Source organism: Lotus japonicus, chromosome 4 (assembly GCF_012489685.1).
Source record: "Lotus japonicus ecotype B-129 chromosome 4, LjGifu_v1.2".
In the NCBI taxonomy this organism is placed as follows: Eukaryota; Viridiplantae; Streptophyta; class Magnoliopsida; order Fabales; family Fabaceae; genus Lotus; species Lotus japonicus.
Genome location: NC_080044.1, coordinates 74,415,137 through 74,433,015, shown reverse-complemented (window position 1 = coordinate 74,433,015; position 17,879 = coordinate 74,415,137). Strand labels below are relative to the sequence as shown.

Below are 17,879 nucleotides of genomic sequence, written 5' to 3'. Positions count from 1 at the left end.
CCGTTTTGGTAACAATAATATTAATCCTATAAATTCATTCCCCCTTTCGCTTCTTACACCAACACCAACACCGCGTGTTCCTCAAACATCTATCTCCTGCAAACTCACACACACACACTTTCTCTCATTTCCATTCATACATCATTTTTCTTGTAAGTTTCTCTGTTTTTGCTTCTCTTGCATTCTTCTATATTGTTTTCTTATTCTTCAGATTCATGTTTCTCTTGTTACAGATCTATTGATTGCTTGTTAATGTTATTTTCATTTGGTTTTTTTTCACACACTCTTGTTCCTTGGATAATTGGATTGGTTTATTATATGATTATTGTTCCCTTCCCTATATTCATTGTCAAGTAATCTTGCTGTCTGAAAATTGTTTGTTCTTCAAGATTCCTGTTGAAGACGTGTGTTCATGTTTTCTGATACCTCAGATTCGGTTTGGATGTTTGTTTTTTTTTCTTTTTTTAGATTTGATTCATGTCTTTGTTCTCAATAGCTGAGATTCATGTACAAATGCAAATTTATTACTTAGTAGTATGCTGTTGAATGTGTTTCTGGAATCTCTTATTGATAAATCAAGTTGAATAAGGGTTCTCTGCTTTGGTAGATTTAGATGTGTTTTTCCGTTTTTTATTCAAAAAATTATCTCGTTGACTTCATTTTGTGTAAAACGGATCTGAATTCTATCTGCTTCAAAGTGATCTTCATTTTTTTCATCTATAATTGTGGTTTTGTTTTGTTATTACTTTTTTTTTCATCCCTGAACTTGATTCTATAGTGGCGAAAATTTATATTTAGTTTATGCACTTTTTCTGGAAACGCTTGAAGGTAGACTTTGTTAGATGTTAAGTTGAGAATCTGTAATTAACTAATTATGAACAGTGATTTGTTTTCAGTTGAACCTGTAGATGCATCTTTCAACATTGAACATTATGATCATTCAAGTTATTTTTCTAAATCTTTTGCTGCTCTTCTTTTTTTCTCTCCAGTTATTTGATTCATTCAGCTGATGCGGATTTTGAAGAGAATGGAAGTTACGGGAGGCTAAGGTTTGGCAAGTTCTATGGCCTACACTGGTATGACTCTAATTTTGTTACAGAGTACTGTTGGTTATTTTCCTTTGTAACATTGGAAAGTAATAACTTCTTTTTCCATAATTTTATAGTTACCCGGGCAATGTGTGAGGGAACGAACAACAACTTCGATCATTGGCAGCAAACAAGTAAGAGGGATAATTGTAGGAGCAGAACACCTGTTATGGAATTTGAGTCAGACTGGATAAAGAATAAAACGTCGTCTGCTTACACTGCTCATATCATTCGCGCCGCTACTTCTATTATGCCTTGGTCTTGCAGAATCCCAATTGGTGAAGGATATCATGAATTTCTCTAGTTAGTTGATACTCGAAAAGACATTTTTCTCATTGTTTGATTGATTGGTCTCAGGCAAAAGTTCTCTAATCTTAGTGATATTGTGTGATTGCTGATTTGAGAAATGCCTGGTTTTGTTGCTGGCAAAAAGAGGTTTACAGATCCAAACATGTGTTTTTCCAATTTCGCCAATAAGGATAAATCCACTTTTTCAAAAAGCAATCATTGTTTAAGGTCTGAGGTGGATCCGGATGACGACGATGGTAACCCCATTCTTCCAGGGCTGCCTGATGATGTTTCAAAACATTGCCTCGCACTTGTGCCGCGTTCTAACTTCCCAACTATGGGCGGTGTCTGTAAGAAATGGAGGCGCTTTATTCAAAGTAAAGAGTTCCTAACCGTGCGAAAATTAGCCGGGCAGGTTGAGGAATGGCTGTATATCTTAATAGCTGGTAGTGAAGGAAAAGGAAGTCACTGGGAGGTTATGGATTGTCTGGGTCATAATCGCCGATCTCTTCCACCAATGCCTGGTCCAGACAAGACTGGATTCGGGGTTGTTGTTCTTAATGGAAAGCTTCTTGTTATGGCTGGCTATGCATCAATTGATGGAATTGTGTCTGTCTCAGCTGAGGTTTACCAATATAATTCTTGCCTCAACAGGTATGCTTTTCTGCTGCAATTTACCTGAAACCATTGGTAACTTATTACACATATGGCTATGTTATTGATTTAATGGAAGACCTATTCATAATTTATGAAACTTTATTTCATTGTTATTAGATAAATAATCTGTGTAAATGGATAAAGTTGTAGGACTTTGTCAATGGTCACCACTCACCACTATTCTAATTTAGATATATATTCTATTGTTACCATAGGTGGATTTGGGTACAAGAGAAACTATATCTCTACTGAGATTACGATATATATCTGATATGTAATTAGGAAACTATGTAATTAAGATTAGACTATCAAATTTAATCTTAATTATATAGTTTCCTGATTACATATCAGATGTATTTCTTAATCTGGTAGAGATATAGTTTCTCTTATACCATGATCCTCTCCTATAGCTACTCTATTATATTGCTTTTGGGAATGGAACTATCATTACACTGGTATATGAAAAGTTTGTAATTGCAATTGCAGCTGGACCAGATTGCCAAACATGAACGTGGCTCGGTACGACTTTGCTTGTGCTGAAGTCAACGGCTTGGTTTACGCAGTAGGAGGCTACGGGGAACATGGAGACAGTCTCTCCAGTGCTGAGGTGTATGACCCTGATACCGACAAATGGACGCTGATTGAGAGCCTCCGGCGCCCAAGATGGGGCTGTTTCGCCTGTGGAATCGAGGGGAAGCTTTATGTCATGGGTGGAAGGTCAAGCTTCACAATTGGAAACTCCAAGTTTGTTGATGTCTACAACCCGGAGAAGCAGGGGTGGTGCGAGATGAAAAACGGCTGTGTCATGGTCACTGCTCACGCAGTCCTTGAGAAGAAGCTGTTTTGCATGGAGTGGAAGAACCAGAGGAAGTTAGCAATATTCAATCCTGAAGACAATTCATGGAAAATGGTACCTGTCCCTTTGACAGGGAGTACTAGTATTGGATTCAGATTTGGGATACTTGATGGTAAGCTTTTGTTGTTCTCACTAGAGGATGAACCTGCATACAAGACTTTGTTGTATGATCCAAATGCAGCCCCGGGGAAAGAATGGAGAACTTCTGAGATAAAACCATCTGGTTTGTGCTTGTGCAGTGTTACTATCAAGGCCTGAAAGAACTGAAGGAACTTCAGAGTTGAGAATATAGCAGAGGACTTTTGTTGTTTTTACTAGGATTTATGATTGCAGTGATGAGCACGTCTCTATGATGATATGCTTGTCAGATTTTAATTTAGTACTCGTTTGGATGTAAAATAATTGGAGCTTATTTAGTGCGTTTTCTAGTAGATAAGCTTCAATAATTAAGTGTTTTTTGCTTGTTACTGTTATCATGTCATGCCCTTATGTTTCTGGCGGACTATTTACATTCATTTATAGTCGTCATTGACTTTCAGCAGCAATATTTCAAATTATGGTCGTTTAACTTATTGTTCTGAAGTAATGGTGATCTAGTATGTATGAATTTACATTGGAGAACCTTAATTCCATTAAAAAGGATATGTATCACGAATAAATCCTCAAGAACAAAGTAAAGAGAGGTATTGTTGTGCCCTAATGAACATGCCAATACAATGTAGGAGACTTCCTTTATGTAGTCATTAGCCCTTTAAATGGTGATTAAAGTGAGATCGATTTCAATTATGTGGGGAGGAGAATCTTAATTACCATTAGTCGGGGAGAGGGAATTGAGCAATCCATTTTAATAAGTATTTATGAATGTGCAGGGGATGAATCTGGACGCTCTTTCTACAAGTACCTGACTCAATTAACGTGTGTTTCCAACTTCGATTGGGTTGGGCCTCTTAGGAAATCCTCGTGAAATTCAGCTGGTCAGGTAATTCATGACGATTCACAACCCCCAAGCCTTGAAGTTAAGAAGTGACAAAGAAGCCTATAATTATTCAAGTTGCCTAAATTTCAATCGGCTAGCACTACTCTCAATTGCGACTATAACTTACTATGGCGATGAAACGAACGATGACGGACCAAAACCAACAATGACGGTCCATATATATTGCTTATTTACTTTAATATTAGATAGTATAAAGATAAACAAATCGGAACAAAAGATAAATTGAACTTCAGTTTAACTGTCTGGCAACTAGTTTCCAAAAGAAAATGCTAGAGCAACTACCCTTAGACAAGGAATTAAGCTTTTTTTACCTACCATGGTGTTGCTTGGTAGTGAAATTTCCATATATAGACACAACTTGAAAAGAAAGTCATAAATTGGAGCGAAATTTCGGTACTAGAATTGAAGAGATTGTTCTTTCTCTTTCAAACATTCAATTTACTTCTATTTCACATTAAAAAAATTAAAGACAAGGAAAAGCTAACCAATCTTAATACATGTGTCATTGTTTCAATAGGAGTACCAATTATCAAAGTACCTTAGATCTCTCCCATAATAATTCATAACTTTGGAATTTTGAATTTTAAGTGAAGTCATAATTTGTGAGCATCCGATTTAAAAATACAGTAACTTGTATTTTGCTAATAGCCTAATACAACTTGTTAGTTTTTTTTTATAAGGTACACACAAGTCACGTATGATATATTTGATTTAGTATTAAAAATTAAAATATTATATTAACTAGCCGTACTTATCAAACCTATCCTTTCTTTTTTTTTTTTGCCTGAATGTGACAAATAAATCATAAATCATACATCTAAAATAGAATCCTTTGCTAGTCATGTACAATGCTTATGCAGGCTGTACCTTATAAGTACGACTTACATTTTTCTTTTATTTTGTTATAAAAGCCAAATATCAAAGGTAAGGGTAGGTTGTATTTAACATGTATTACTTGTTAATATAATATTTTAATTCGAAGTTGTACCAGTTTTTATATAAACTGAAAAAAAAACTCAGTGTTATATTTGGGAGATACAACTTGCTATGGTACTTAATTTAAAAAAAAAAAATTGCTATGGTACTCAGAAATTACCACTTCACTTTATAATATTCTTGCATCAATATGTCAATTTCAAGTTTTATCGATTTAGGAATTTCGGTGGCCAATTAAAAAAAATTACAATTCCTTCAAACATGCTGGATGGAGGTACATATGGCCTCCAACTGTGAGTCTTTTTGTTTTGTTTTTAAAATAAACCTCCATACTTGAGATTTTGAAGAAATTGATAATAGACATATCTGTCTCTAAAAACATAAAATTACTATCATAGTTCCTGATAATCACAAAAGTAGTAATAAAGAAGTAGGTTTATATAGGATTTTAGCACTATGTCCCTTAATTAAATAGTTAGGGGTTTAATTTCTAATTCTTGCAAATTTAAAAACAATTACTCGTAAATTTCTTAGCGCTTAGTGCGTGTGCTAATAGTAAGGCGAGAGATCAATCTCACCACAATCACTTATAAAAGCAAATCTCACCTTTACAAAGATATGTGTTGTTCTCGAGAGATATTAAAGTCCAGAAAGTACTACTAGTGCTGAAGTTGTCACATGTGAATTTAGAGGTTTTATAATGGATTAAACTAAATACAATTGTGGTCTATGTTGGTTGGCGCCATCAATTGGGGCTCGTTTAATTAAAAACAACCCTATTTCTATATGTACGCTTTCCAGGTATTTTCCTCAGTCTATTCTATTTTTCTTTCTGTTCAATATTGTATAGAATTTCACCAACTGCTTGTATATTTGTCGATCTTTTTTCTTGGCTGTGGGATACGTGCTATCAATGAATGCATGTGATTTGTTGTTGTGTGCTGTATTGCAGAGTTTGTTGTTTCAGTAATTTCCAAAAGAAATATGTTTTTATTTATCATAAAAAATTGAAATCGCAAATGTAGAGTGGGATATTTAACCCGGTAGACACTGAGTTGCAAATTTATAAAAAATGTTACAAAAGAAATTATGACAAATCAAAGCAAAAAGTATAAAACCCTTCCATTTTGAGGGGTACCAAAGAAATTGCCTATAATACAAATTATAAAGCAACAGCCGTATGAATTTGTAGCGCTTGCGCAAGCGTTCCCCATTCAACTTTCCCTGTATTCTAACCGGATGGAATATATGAGGATTTCTTACCAAGCACATAGAATCTAATTCACATCCATCATAATGATATTTGAGAGGCTTTAGACATTAAAATGTTCTATGGAAATATGGAATCATATTTCAACTATAAAGTTGTACCCCACTTACTGCCTCAGTGGTACTCATGGATGAAACAATGAGAAGGGAGCATCGTGTGTCACCGCGCCGAGTTTTATTCTAAATTGTGCCATAAGTCTCCGCCATGATTAATACTACAAGTGATGTCCAACCCGTAAATGGATGTGCCCCTTTTCCCTTGCCCTTAACCTGCTCGTACTGTTCCCAAAAAAATCCAGTCTGTTGATAATTGCGAGCTATATTTCTGCAGTAAGGTGGAGAAACATTATATTAAAAAACAACAAATAGCTTTAAACAAGCTTCCAGCAGTACCAGACAAAGACAATACCTAATTAAATTGCTTCTCAATTCTTTGTAGATAGCTTTTGCTCTGTCTTGATATGGTCCATCCTCTGCAAGATTAAACCTAAAGATTAGTTCTAGGAACATATACGAAGAGGAATGTTTAGAGATATTTTTGCCCAGGCCTGTCCCTATTACCTTTGGAGTAATGGTGGAGAGCTGAAAGAATTCTGTAATTCATGTTTATCCAAATTGTACCTCTCCAATATGGAAGGTCATGCTCTGTGTTGCGTTTCATGTACATGGAACTGCAGAGTATAAAATATTGTTTTGGTTCACAATAATCAATTTGCTGAATAAGGTCACTCAAATCAGTCAGAACTCAAGTGCATTAGAGCATAGGTTGTAGACCTTGATTTGGCAAGAGAAAGAAGACCAAAGTCCGTCCATAAGTGGCTGTGATTTGAGATGAGTTCAAGCTGCTTTTCCAGAACCCATGATCCCTGAATGAGACAGCAGTATTAAAAATGCACCTTTTTAATTCTTAGCATAAAAAATCATGTTATTCAGAATTAATGTGAATGTCTTACAGATGGAATGATCCTCCCCATGAATGGGAACAAACTAACATAACCAATGTGAGGAACGAATCTCAGCACAGGCCTCTCCAAAACATCACGGACAAGCTGGCGTCCAGCATAATTCTGTCCTGTCTCCACTTCTTTCCATTTAAGTTGAACCTAACATCATTTAACATGTAAGGAAAATCTCATTCTTAGACTTGAATGGAGGGGCTGCGCATTGTTGTTAATCTAGCAACATTGTGTGTGATGATACTAAACATAAATAACTTCACAGTATACCTTTTCTGTATGATTTCCAAAGTCAAAGTAAGCACCAAATGTATCGTCAAAATGCATCTGTATGGACATCAAACACAAATTAGAAATGGACAAAACTATAGTAGCAACAACAAATTAACTTTCTAGTGTCACCCAAGCAAACATTTGATGAAAGCATGGTTTCGTTTGAACTTTCTTTTTCTCAAAAACCGTTTAAAAGGAAAGGAAAATCAACTTATTTTCTCCACATCAAATATACATGATAGATACACAGAATCTTACTTATACTACTAGATTCAGGAAGATCGTTTGGAGATTTCAATTGCCAAGAGAAAACAAGCGAAAAATATTCCATGTATAAGCAGTGTTTTCACAGTCAAAGGTCTCATACATCCATCTCAGGGGGTTCTTGAGAAGTTCACATTAGACAATGAACTTGGAGACGGACTAGATGAAGAACCTAAGGATCCCTCAAATGAGACTACTTTGCAATATCTAGATTGTAAGAGAAAAAGTCAGGGAGAACCTTGTTTTCCAAATTAGAAACCTGATTTAAATAAGAACATAAAAAAACATTTCCCATAAAATACTAATTTGTTATCTCTGTTTTTTCTGATTCTAATTATTCTATAACGATGTGTCAAGGTTTCTTCTCTCTTACTTCCTCCCTTTAATTCTCTATCCTCTTAATCTTCACTCTCTTTTGGTCCTGCTCCAGTGTATCATCACCAACAGCAGAGATGCATAATGAAATATCAAGGTGTGCAACAGCTCCAAAGAAAGGGAGAAGGGAGCAAAGGAAAATACCTGGTTCAGTAACTCATGATCAGATAGCAATTTTGCAGTAGAACCATAATCCTGCATAATTCACTCATTATGTCAATTAAATTAGATGATTTAACTCTTTTCTGCCAACATTTATTATTTTCAAATTATACCTTGCCAGGTTTGGTTTCCTTATCCAACAACTCTTTAATGGAATGCATACATTCTGCTGCAAGTAACATCCAACATCTAAGATCTAAGTGGCGTTCATCTGAACTTGGGTGTGAAGCACGAGGATAATCATCGAATCCAGAGGACAGTGTCTGAAAATGACAGAGGTAATGTTAATTAGGGCATACATCTTCATTCAGGAATAGAAAGCTTTGTCATAATTGACCAACATAAACACCAATGGTTGTTACATGATCCTCAGATGTGGTGGTTCAAAGAGCAATATAACTGCAAGTGAGTGAGAATTCAGGTTTCAGACTCGTCTAGTTCCTGTTTTTAAGACTTTTTAGTTTTAAGTAACAACAGATAAGGCCATCCAATAGGCTCAATTTTGCTGGAAAATAAGTCCTATTGTATTCTGTTTATACCACCATAAAATAAATTGGCAACCAATAGCCAAAAGTGACAAGTCTATAGCTACGGTGTTTCCATCTCTATGCTTCAGTAGGTTTCTGGCATGTGGTAAAAGCAATTTAACAATAAATCTCATCCATGATTGCCTACTTGCCTTAACATTGCTATCAGTTTCAAGCATGCCAATAATTGTTTTGGTCAAGTTAATCTGCTAAGCCATGCATATAAGATTGAAATTGTAGACAAGTACATTAAGAATGAATGCATATTAAAACCTGGGGATTTAATTCAAGCATTGTCCTATTGTCCCGTCCATGCCAATAGTAGCTGCTCATCTGTTTCCCTGTGTTCAAAAGAGATGATAATTAGAGAAAAAAAGGTTCGAAGCTAACAACCTATTTCCAGTGCTCAAGCAGACCACACATACATTATAGCATATACCTGACTGAGTTGTATTGAACCATTCAAACCATGCTTCTAATCGAACAAAGGCACGCTCCAGGAACAGGGAGATCTCATTTCTATCAATTGCAGCAAATTCATTTTTCTTCAAGCCGTTAATTATATCTAGAAAAACAGAATTTTAACTACTTTGGTCAGGACATAATATATAAGGGAATTTGGGGGTAGGGGGAGCAAGGAATAAGAGCTATGTGACTGCATAGCTTGGTAACTTTGATATGCTTTATAGAATCTTCATGTCCCATATGATCATATAAATCTACCTTCATTATTCTGAAGGATATATTTGCAGTTATTTTAGCAGGAAATATCTTTTTGAAACCGTACAAGTAATGAAATTAGCATCAAAACATATGAGAGTGAAAACTATCTTACAGCCTAGGGCTTGCATGAACTCTAATCAACATATTTTATTACCTCTTTTTAAATGATGTATTTTATAAGTCATAACTACAAAAAAAGGATCATGCAAAAGGGAAAACTAGAAAAGGAACATTAACATATACCATTTAATGCCAAAAATAGAGTTGGAGGATTTCCATTAGTTGGATGCTGAGGAACAAATTTCTCAGGGACCCTACTGCAAGTTCAGAAGAATCTATGTCACTTGGAAAGCTAAAGACAATAAGCCACTGCAATAATTACATTTGAACAGAATATTTAGTACAACACCTCAGTGCTTCAGCACCCAGAATTTGCTCACGTGGTATCCATCCATCAACGTTCATCAAATCTAACCAGTGTCCAATGATATCCAATGAAATATGAATATCCCAACGCCTGGTTAATGTGCATGTACAAATAAAGCATATTTACAGATCACAGATGATTTGTTAGTTAAATAACACCAATATGTCTTACACAGTCAAGAAAATACAGCACTTATCTGCACTTAATGAGAATTTCAAACAAGACTAATAATAACAATCACGGTGGCCATGGTCATGAAGAATATTATTTGCACAGGAACTAACCAGATTAGAAGTTGATGGAAACCTTCATCCCATAAAAATCCTCTTGGAAAGAAAGATCGACTTGGTACAGCTGTGTATAGCTCAGCCGGCCAATATGATATATAATTAACATGTTCTCTAAGCTGCAAAGGAAAACAACCCACTGCATATTTGGATGAATCTCAAATTGCGGACGGCAAATTTAAAGCTCAAAGGATAGTTATATGATGGTAGAAAGAGGAAAAGTAAAGCCACTGGCAGGAAGTACTTAAATAGCAAAGCCACACTGTTAGCATGAGAAGTTTATCAGTAATGAGGCAAAACAACTGCACATGAATATACAGCAACTAAAACCAGATCTATTTTACAGTCTATAATCATTCTGACAAAGAAAAATCTTGTTTTAACAGAAAAAGATTAATTAAATGATGGATAAGTGTTTCACATCACATCTAATTCACTTCAACGACGAACCACATAATAGCCACCTATCAGAAGAAAATCAGAAATTATACAAAACATGCTTCTATGCAAGGCAACGGGTGTGTAACTATATTGCACTTCCTCTGTTCTCCTACTTCTTTCTCTCTGGTCTCTAAAATTTATTCTTAACCAACAGAAAAATAGAACACACAAAAGATACATTTCATAATTATGATAATCACAGGTCAAGTTATGTGATATTAAGGGGTGGCAAACACTTCAATAAGGACTATAAATAACAAACTGAAGTAACTTACATTAAGGATTCTTGGCAGAGCAATTTTTGACTGGCCATAGAAGTAGCCAATGCCTCCTAAAAGGTTTCCGACAGCAGCCTTACCAACAGATATAAATTCTGAATCCACCTGGAAATCCACTACTATGTTAAAGAATTTATTTCTATCGTATAAACGTATGCGTATGCGTGAATTTACTCAATCAAATGGAACCTAAGTTTAAGAACAATTTAAAGACCAAACAAGGAGGATAAATTGTTAAGTATGAGAAGTAAAATGGAAGAATAAATAAGTCAAAGGACAACAATCTAAGTACCTTCTCAGCCAAATTAAAAATTTTCTCGAACTTTTCATCAAATGCTTGTTCTTTGTATTTCAGTTGATTAGAGAGTGAGGTGCCTAACATTGAGCAGAAGAACAATCAAACAAACAAACAATTTCACACTGACTTACCATATGAATGTCAATTAAAATAAAAATTCTACATATTCAGTAAAGGATGCACCAGTTCTCTTTAAAATACTACCTCCGTTCCTTATTAATTGTTAATTTGTCCACTTAGAATTTCAAGAGAGCATTAATTGATGTTTTTCCAAATCATGCCCTTGCGAGGAAACCAATAATACTTTTCTGAAAATTAACAAAATTAATCGCATTTCTTAATGTGTGTACTCTTTCTGGACAGTCAATAAGGAATGGAGGTAGTATATAATATTGAAGTACGAAGGCACCATAAGAGACAAACCAAAATGCCAAAACCCAAAAGAAATGAATTTGAACGCATGGTAGGCATATCTTCCAAATTTCAGCAATTACATTAATAACACAGATTAGCAACAAAAACGCATAAGCCCCGATATTGTCCATCAACATGAGAAGCAGGTTTTCAGAGGAATGACCAACTCTTACAACAAAGTAAAGAACGAAGCTTGTTCTTTCTCATGAAAGCACATAAGTATACATGCCATGTTGGACAAACACTATGGAGAAGTCGAAAAAACCTGTAAGACTGCTGACACGCTCTTCTACTCTTGAACTTTCGGAATCAGTTCCAGAGATAAGTACAATATCTGTCGTGAAAGGAAAGCCACCAATAATCTGCAGTGTGAATTGAAAAAAATAACACATAAAAAGCACATGAGAGAGCAAAACCACAAGGAAATATGCTTTCAAGTGTAGTGGTAGTAGTAGACTAGAGAGAGAGGGAGATGGAAGGAAACTCATAAATAGAGATTGAGTGTTAAATGGGTCTCAGGAAGTGTATATGGTCTGTTACCTGAAAAACTAACACATTGGGAGAATCATCTGATGAGTCGGATAGCTGCAGTTTGGTATGCTTTCTTATCTACTAAGACATATACAAAAGTAGAGATGTCAAGACAAACCAAAAAAATTATTCCATAGCCACGTACTCTTGCATTACATGAAAATTTTATCATCGGATAAACAGAATTGAAGTACCCTAACATACTTGCGATGCAAGATTTTCCTCAACAAGATCAGACAAATTGTGATAGTGAGGTGTGCGAAATCCAGAATAATGCATTTCCAGATTATCCTGAAAAGGAAAAAAAAGTGAATGGGTTAATTAAAGGCAAAAAAAAAACAGTAAGGACTATAAATTTTCATCTAGCTAGTTAGAAACCTAAATTAAGGCATGCATAACATGTTAGCTTTAACATGTGGAAATTCACAGGCTCACCATATTCTTAAAACTAAATGGAAATCATGGATGTTTCTTTACGGAAATGTTAACCAATTACAAGCAATTGACCATTAACTCCAAAAAATGCCAATGTATAACTGATCCTTAAACATATTTAACCATAACACCATTTCCTAGCATTACCATTGATTTTAAATGTAGCTGCCAATCTCCAATGTCTGCTCGAGAGCCAGATGCAAGTAAAGAATTCTCGTGAATGTTCAAGTTTTCTCTACTTACATCCAGAGCATTACCACCTTCATCAGCCAAATAGAAAAAGAGCTGGGCGCCTCTCCCAAATTCCTCATTCCACTTAGACCTGAGGTTGGACCACAGTAAAAAAGCCAATCACTCTTTACATTAAAATCACTCAATAGAGCAATACTAAGATATGCACAGACTCATACAAGGAATCAAACTTTGACCAAATTAAAAAAAAATCTGCCTCAATACTTCTACATGAAAGTGAATTGAAGTTGACAACATCACTTACTTATCAACTTGCACACCAATTCGAACTGCCCAGTCCCCTCCATAACCACTTCCGTCCCCCTTTGACTTTAAAAACTCAGTAGTCAAGGTCATGCCGTGGTCAGCCAGTACCTGATGCCCAAAATCACGTCCATCATGCTTTATCCAACCATAAGTACTCAGCTCATCTTCTTGTTTGCAAACATGCCGTAAGTGATATCTTCCGTCCTTCACGCCAATCCACATCAATCCAGCAATCAATGATTGTGGAGTCCTGATATAAACATACACAGACAAAAGTAAGAACCCTCCCGGAGTAAAATGCTGTTCACAACTCAACATTGACATCCTAAACACACAACTTAAACCACATATAGCTAGTGTTATCAAAATATCCGCCATGGCAATTTCTCATGGCGGTTTTGGCTTTCCGCCACGGCCAATATCCCGTCATATAGCCACCATTTCCAACATTATTTGTCATGTATGGCGGGATTTAGGCTTTCCACCATGACCCGCCATCCACAATTAACAACACTGCATATAGCGCAATTTGCAGGCTTAATCAATCAAAATTTCATAAAAATCAGAATATATTCAGATTGCTCATTGCAGTGCAGCATCAAAACTACAAAAAAAAAAAGATTTAACCACTAAAATGGTCTCTGCTTCCATTTCATCGCAATCAAACAAAATAAAGCAAATGGTGCATAGAGACCTCATGTTTTCAATTACCAAAAAATAAAATCAAAACAACATGCACCTCATGCATATAACAATTCCAAAAAGAAAATCCAGTTCTGTTTCAGAGAAACAGATAATGAATCAAACCTGGCACGAATTCCGAGATAGACATGAGGACGATAAGTTCCCCAATACAAACTCTCCTTGTGCTGACCTTGAAACTGCGAACAAACACCAATTAAATCACTCAAATCACACACAATTCATAGAAATACAGTGAAGAATGATGGAGGAAGTTGAAAATTGACCTGAGGAAGGTCCATGATCTTAGGCGCGGGAAACGGCGTGACTTCGCGAGGAAGACCAGGCTGGGCGACGGAGTTCACGAGGTGGTGGATCAGAAACCAGATGAGGAAGAATGCGAGGAAGCTGAAAGCGAGAACCACTTTGAGATTGGTATTGTTGAATAACGGGATGGAGCTGCCGTATTTGCTCCTGGCGTGGCGGTTAAGGCGGGGCCTCCGTTCGCGGAGAGGATCGGCGGCGTCGGAGGAGGAGGAGGATCGGAGTCTGCTCCGAGCGGTTGTTCTTCCGCTTCCGGTCATTTCTGGAAGATCGGCGATTAACGGTGTCACATAGGAATGAAGGGAGTGAGTGAGTGAGCGAGTGTTCTGCAGTGAAACGTTTACCAGTAGCAGCAGTTCACGAACACATGGTGTCTTTTTTTTTTTTGGTTAGACATGGCCGTGGAAATTATCAGTTTGGGCTTACCAGGCCGGACTAAACAGAGGCCCAATTTGGTTGGTTTTTTAGGAGTTTGGGCTCACCAGGTGGATCAGAAAAAAAATATGATTGTAGGTTTTTGGAATGTAGAGTGTAAACAACTGAACATCGTGGTTTTCTATGGTTTGTACGTACTTACTAGTTGCATTTTTTTCTCTAATGGTATAATAGCTCTCAGGTGCAGAAAAATGGTATCTCAATTAGTAACGGCGAACTACTTTTCCTCATAAATTGTGTGAATTGATTCCCTATCAATGTAAGATTTGTGTTATAATGAGTGATCCGTAAGTACATAAGTAAGTAACTTATGATTTTAATGACATGCTCTGACCTTTGGTGGTGACCGAAGTGAAATTACCTAAACTTTTATTTATCTAAAAACAATAGTTCTTCTTGTGCAAGGAACGCGGTCTCTACCACCTCTGTTCCAAGATGTTAGAACAGGCAATCACGTGCAATCTATGACCCATTATTAGGTCGGTTTTACAAAGTAGGTCATGCTGCTATTTCTTTTATCGGTTTTGGTCAAATAAATAAACTAATTGGCTTTAAAAAAGGTAATAAACAACAACTATATATATTCATCAAATAATTATTATTACTAAGCACTCAGCAATGTAAGTTCTAAATTAACGAGCGTTTGATGTGTTATATATGGCTAATTCTCTTCAACTAAGGTTTTAGATTCGAATATTGTGAACGAATAAAAAAATTGTTACGAACGAAAGCTTGTTTTACTAGTGCATGTTTTTACTCGAACATGGTTTTCTCATGTAATATATCATAAAAATTAAAAAGGAACTTTTATGGTGGATCAAGTTAAAATCGATTTATTTATTAATCATGTTTTTACAACTGACATTCAGTACATATTATTTACAATATGTTTCTTATGTGTTAAAATTAATTTGTAAAAAAATCATTTTAACTACTTATCAACCATATTTTCCTCTTTCAAGCCATCAAGCGTCACATATGACAACTTATAAGATATTGTAGATTTCAAGATGAGGATCACATTAACTCTGGCTTAGGGAAGTCCTTGGATAAGGAAAATGAATCACAACTTGCTACTGATGGCTTTGGTCAAACACTATTCCTCAAACATATATAAAAGACTTTCCCCACGGAAGAAGAACTAGGTGAACTAGTTCTCAAATTTCCCAACAATAAAGCAGAGTCCTAATCATGAAGCAGAGAGTTATAACCATGACTAGCCACCAAGTGTTATGTTATAACAAATTGAGTTTTGAATGGCTGAGGAGGGTCTTATCACGCCGACGCGCCCCTAACAGCTCTATGAGTATTCTTAGTTAGAATTGCCATGAAATAGATTTTACTGGAACAAATATTATAGAATTGAAGGATCTTAGTAGGAAGGTCCAGTTCCAGTCGATGACGGCCTATCCTCTTCATGGAGACTCATGCTCTAAAGGGAGAGTTGGAAGAACAAGAATAGAAGTCTATATTCCATTCTAATGACACAAGGAAATTGACAGATTAATTGACAAATATTTAGTGGTCTAAGGTTGACATTGAATATTAAATATTTATGAGGTTTGTGGGTATGTGTGTGTGCATGTGTGGTATGTAGTGGTCTAAGGTCGATATTGAATATTTAACTGGCATCTACTTAACTAGTTTACTTTTCGGACTTAACTTGACTAACAATTCACGTCAAATCTATGTAGGTCTACCCATCCATCATTAAACTACGCAAACTCATCCTGTTGAGTGTTGAGTCATTTTAAATGATAATTTAATTAATATACATTAACAACTGTAAGGATTTTATACAATTAATTTTTGTTATTGTAATTTATTTATGATGCAATAAATAATAAATTGTACTCACATTTCTATGTAAAATTTATTTAAACTACAAATATATGAGAGTTCTAGGGTGTAATTTGACCTTAGAAGTCCGAACTCCTAAACAATCATATCGCTTGGGTTGGGTTGATTCGGTTTTTTATTTACTTTTGGGCCTGAATCAACCAACCCGGTGTTGAATAGGTTGGTTCAAGTTGGGTATTGAATTAAATAATATTATTTCGGAATTTAAACAAATCTTATTTTAAAAACACATGAAAAGAGAGGTATATGTGGAGGGCAGAAACTCAAGAATGTAGGAGAAAATGATTGAAAGTGGGGTGAAGAAAAATCCAAGAAGTCGTTGGTTGATTTGAGGAACAAAGGCCCAATAGGGGAGTGTTCGATAGTAATGACTCATCCTTGTTGGAGTACATTTAAAAAGAAAGAAAGAACGAAAGTTTTAAAGTAAGATGTGTAATTGTAAACCCTAAACACCCAAAGGCTGGACTCCACACTTTTAAGGTAAATAGTAAAATGTTGCCACTAATGTAGCATTGGGTTGGTAAGGATTGTTCGGGTTTCCAATCCTCTCACACCTAATATATACCTAAACTGTTGTGATTGTTTGCAGTTAAAAAAGTTCAAATTGTTCAAATAACCCCTCAATTCACCAAAATGCATGTATTTGGTTTGGGTTGGTTTTATCAAGTTCGCAGGCCGAACTGTACCTTTTTACACCCAAAACAATCTTCTCAATTGTGTATCCATTTCATTAAATATTTTGTGTGTGTTATGGTATGGAACTATCAAACACGAGCTAAGCAGTTGAAAGCGATAAAGAACGAACAAGATATGAAAAATGCGTGAAAATGTTAGATCTCCTACCGTTTGGTGGTGTCTGATATTTATTGCTTGGATTTTGGTCCGACTGGGCCATGGGTTGCTTGACCCATATATTACATTATATTGGTCAGGCCATAAGTACATTATATTGGTGCGCCTATATCTAACCAGTGTGTTTAGTGATTAAAGAAATGAAAGGAAATTAAGTCAATGGTGACCAAGTTTTTTTACAATTATAGGGTCTTTATCCTTCAAAATATAATATTTAATCTCTAACTTAATACTTATAAAATTAATATTTTAGTACTAATATTAAGTATTAAGTTGTTCCAAAAATGTTAGGGCGTGCTGCATTAGCCTTATCCATATAACATACGTTACAAGTGGCTTTCTTCTTTGATTTAACGATGATTTTAATAATCATTCTAAAAAGTAGGATGGTTGAGGGTCATTTTCAACATTTGTGACATACTAAGGACAAAATGCGTAGTGATTAGGTATTTATTTAGTTTTGCTTTCTTCCTATAGCAAGATCTCAAAGTGCTCCACATAGTAGGAGACATGCATTATATGCACATATTAAATGTCAAAGAGATGCATTATTAGTTGCGCATGAATCTGTTCTGCAATTTGGTATTTTTCTGCACTTGTCGTTAGGTAGTTATGTTGCCAACTAAATTTACATTATTTATATATACATGCATACATTGCTTCCTTTTTTCAATTAAGGATATTTCCTTGTGCGATAAGATACAAATATTTGAAACATGTAATAACAGAAGTATGAACTCTTGTCAT

The 17,879-nt window shown here is 35.5% G+C and overlaps 2 protein-coding genes across 2 annotated transcripts; one reads left to right on the top strand and one right to left on the bottom strand.

Annotated features, from left to right (window-relative positions):
• On the top strand, positions 1-3,362 carry LOC130711195 (F-box/kelch-repeat protein At1g67480). Its single transcript, XM_057560705.1, has 4 exons — positions 1-152; positions 990-1,076; positions 1,166-2,030; positions 2,520-3,362. Exons 3-4 carry the CDS (start codon positions 1,495-1,497, stop codon positions 3,145-3,147), a joined length of 1,164 nt encoding a protein of 387 aa, XP_057416688.1. The 5' UTR covers positions 1-152; positions 990-1,076; positions 1,166-1,494; the 3' UTR covers positions 3,148-3,362.
• Positions 3,363-5,792: 2,430 nt separating this feature from the next.
• On the bottom strand, positions 5,793-14,341 carry LOC130711264 (mannosyl-oligosaccharide glucosidase GCS1). Its single transcript, XM_057560808.1, has 22 exons — positions 13,949-14,341; positions 13,788-13,861; positions 12,979-13,230; positions 12,630-12,804; positions 12,252-12,338; positions 12,057-12,125; positions 11,782-11,878; positions 11,097-11,179; positions 10,802-10,909; positions 10,083-10,204; positions 9,781-9,888; positions 9,615-9,688; positions 9,088-9,213; positions 8,922-8,989; positions 8,235-8,384; positions 8,104-8,154; positions 7,318-7,374; positions 7,045-7,194; positions 6,866-6,957; positions 6,653-6,762; positions 6,501-6,564; positions 5,793-6,416 (listed from the first exon to the last, which is right to left on the bottom strand). The coding sequence occupies exons 1-22, from the start codon at positions 14,243-14,245 to the stop codon at positions 6,272-6,274; spliced, it is 2,559 nt and encodes an 852-aa protein (XP_057416791.1). The 5' UTR covers positions 14,246-14,341; the 3' UTR covers positions 5,793-6,271.
• Between the last annotated feature and the right edge of the window lie 3,538 nt (positions 14,342-17,879).

Excerpts from the sequence above, each read along its gene's own strand:
- LOC130711195 (XM_057560705.1), top strand. The coding sequence starts at position 1,495 with ATGCCTGGTTTTGTTGCTGGCAAAAAGAGGTTTACAGATCCAAACATG. Across the intron at positions 2,031-2,519 it reads TATAATTCTTGCCTCAACAG|CTGGACCAGATTGCCAAACA; the intron begins GTATGCTTTTCT and ends TTGCAATTGCAG.
- LOC130711264 (XM_057560808.1), bottom strand. The coding sequence starts at position 14,245 with ATGACCGGAAGCGGAAGAACAACCGCTCGGAGCAGACTCCGATCCTCC. Across the intron at positions 10,910-11,096 it reads TTTTTAATTTGGCTGAGAAG|GTGGATTCAGAATTTATATC; the intron begins GTACTTAGATTG and ends GTGGATTTCCAG. Across the intron at positions 6,958-7,044 it reads TGGGGAGGATCATTCCATCT|GGATCATGGGTTCTGGAAAA; the intron begins GTAAGACATTCA and ends TGTCTCATTCAG.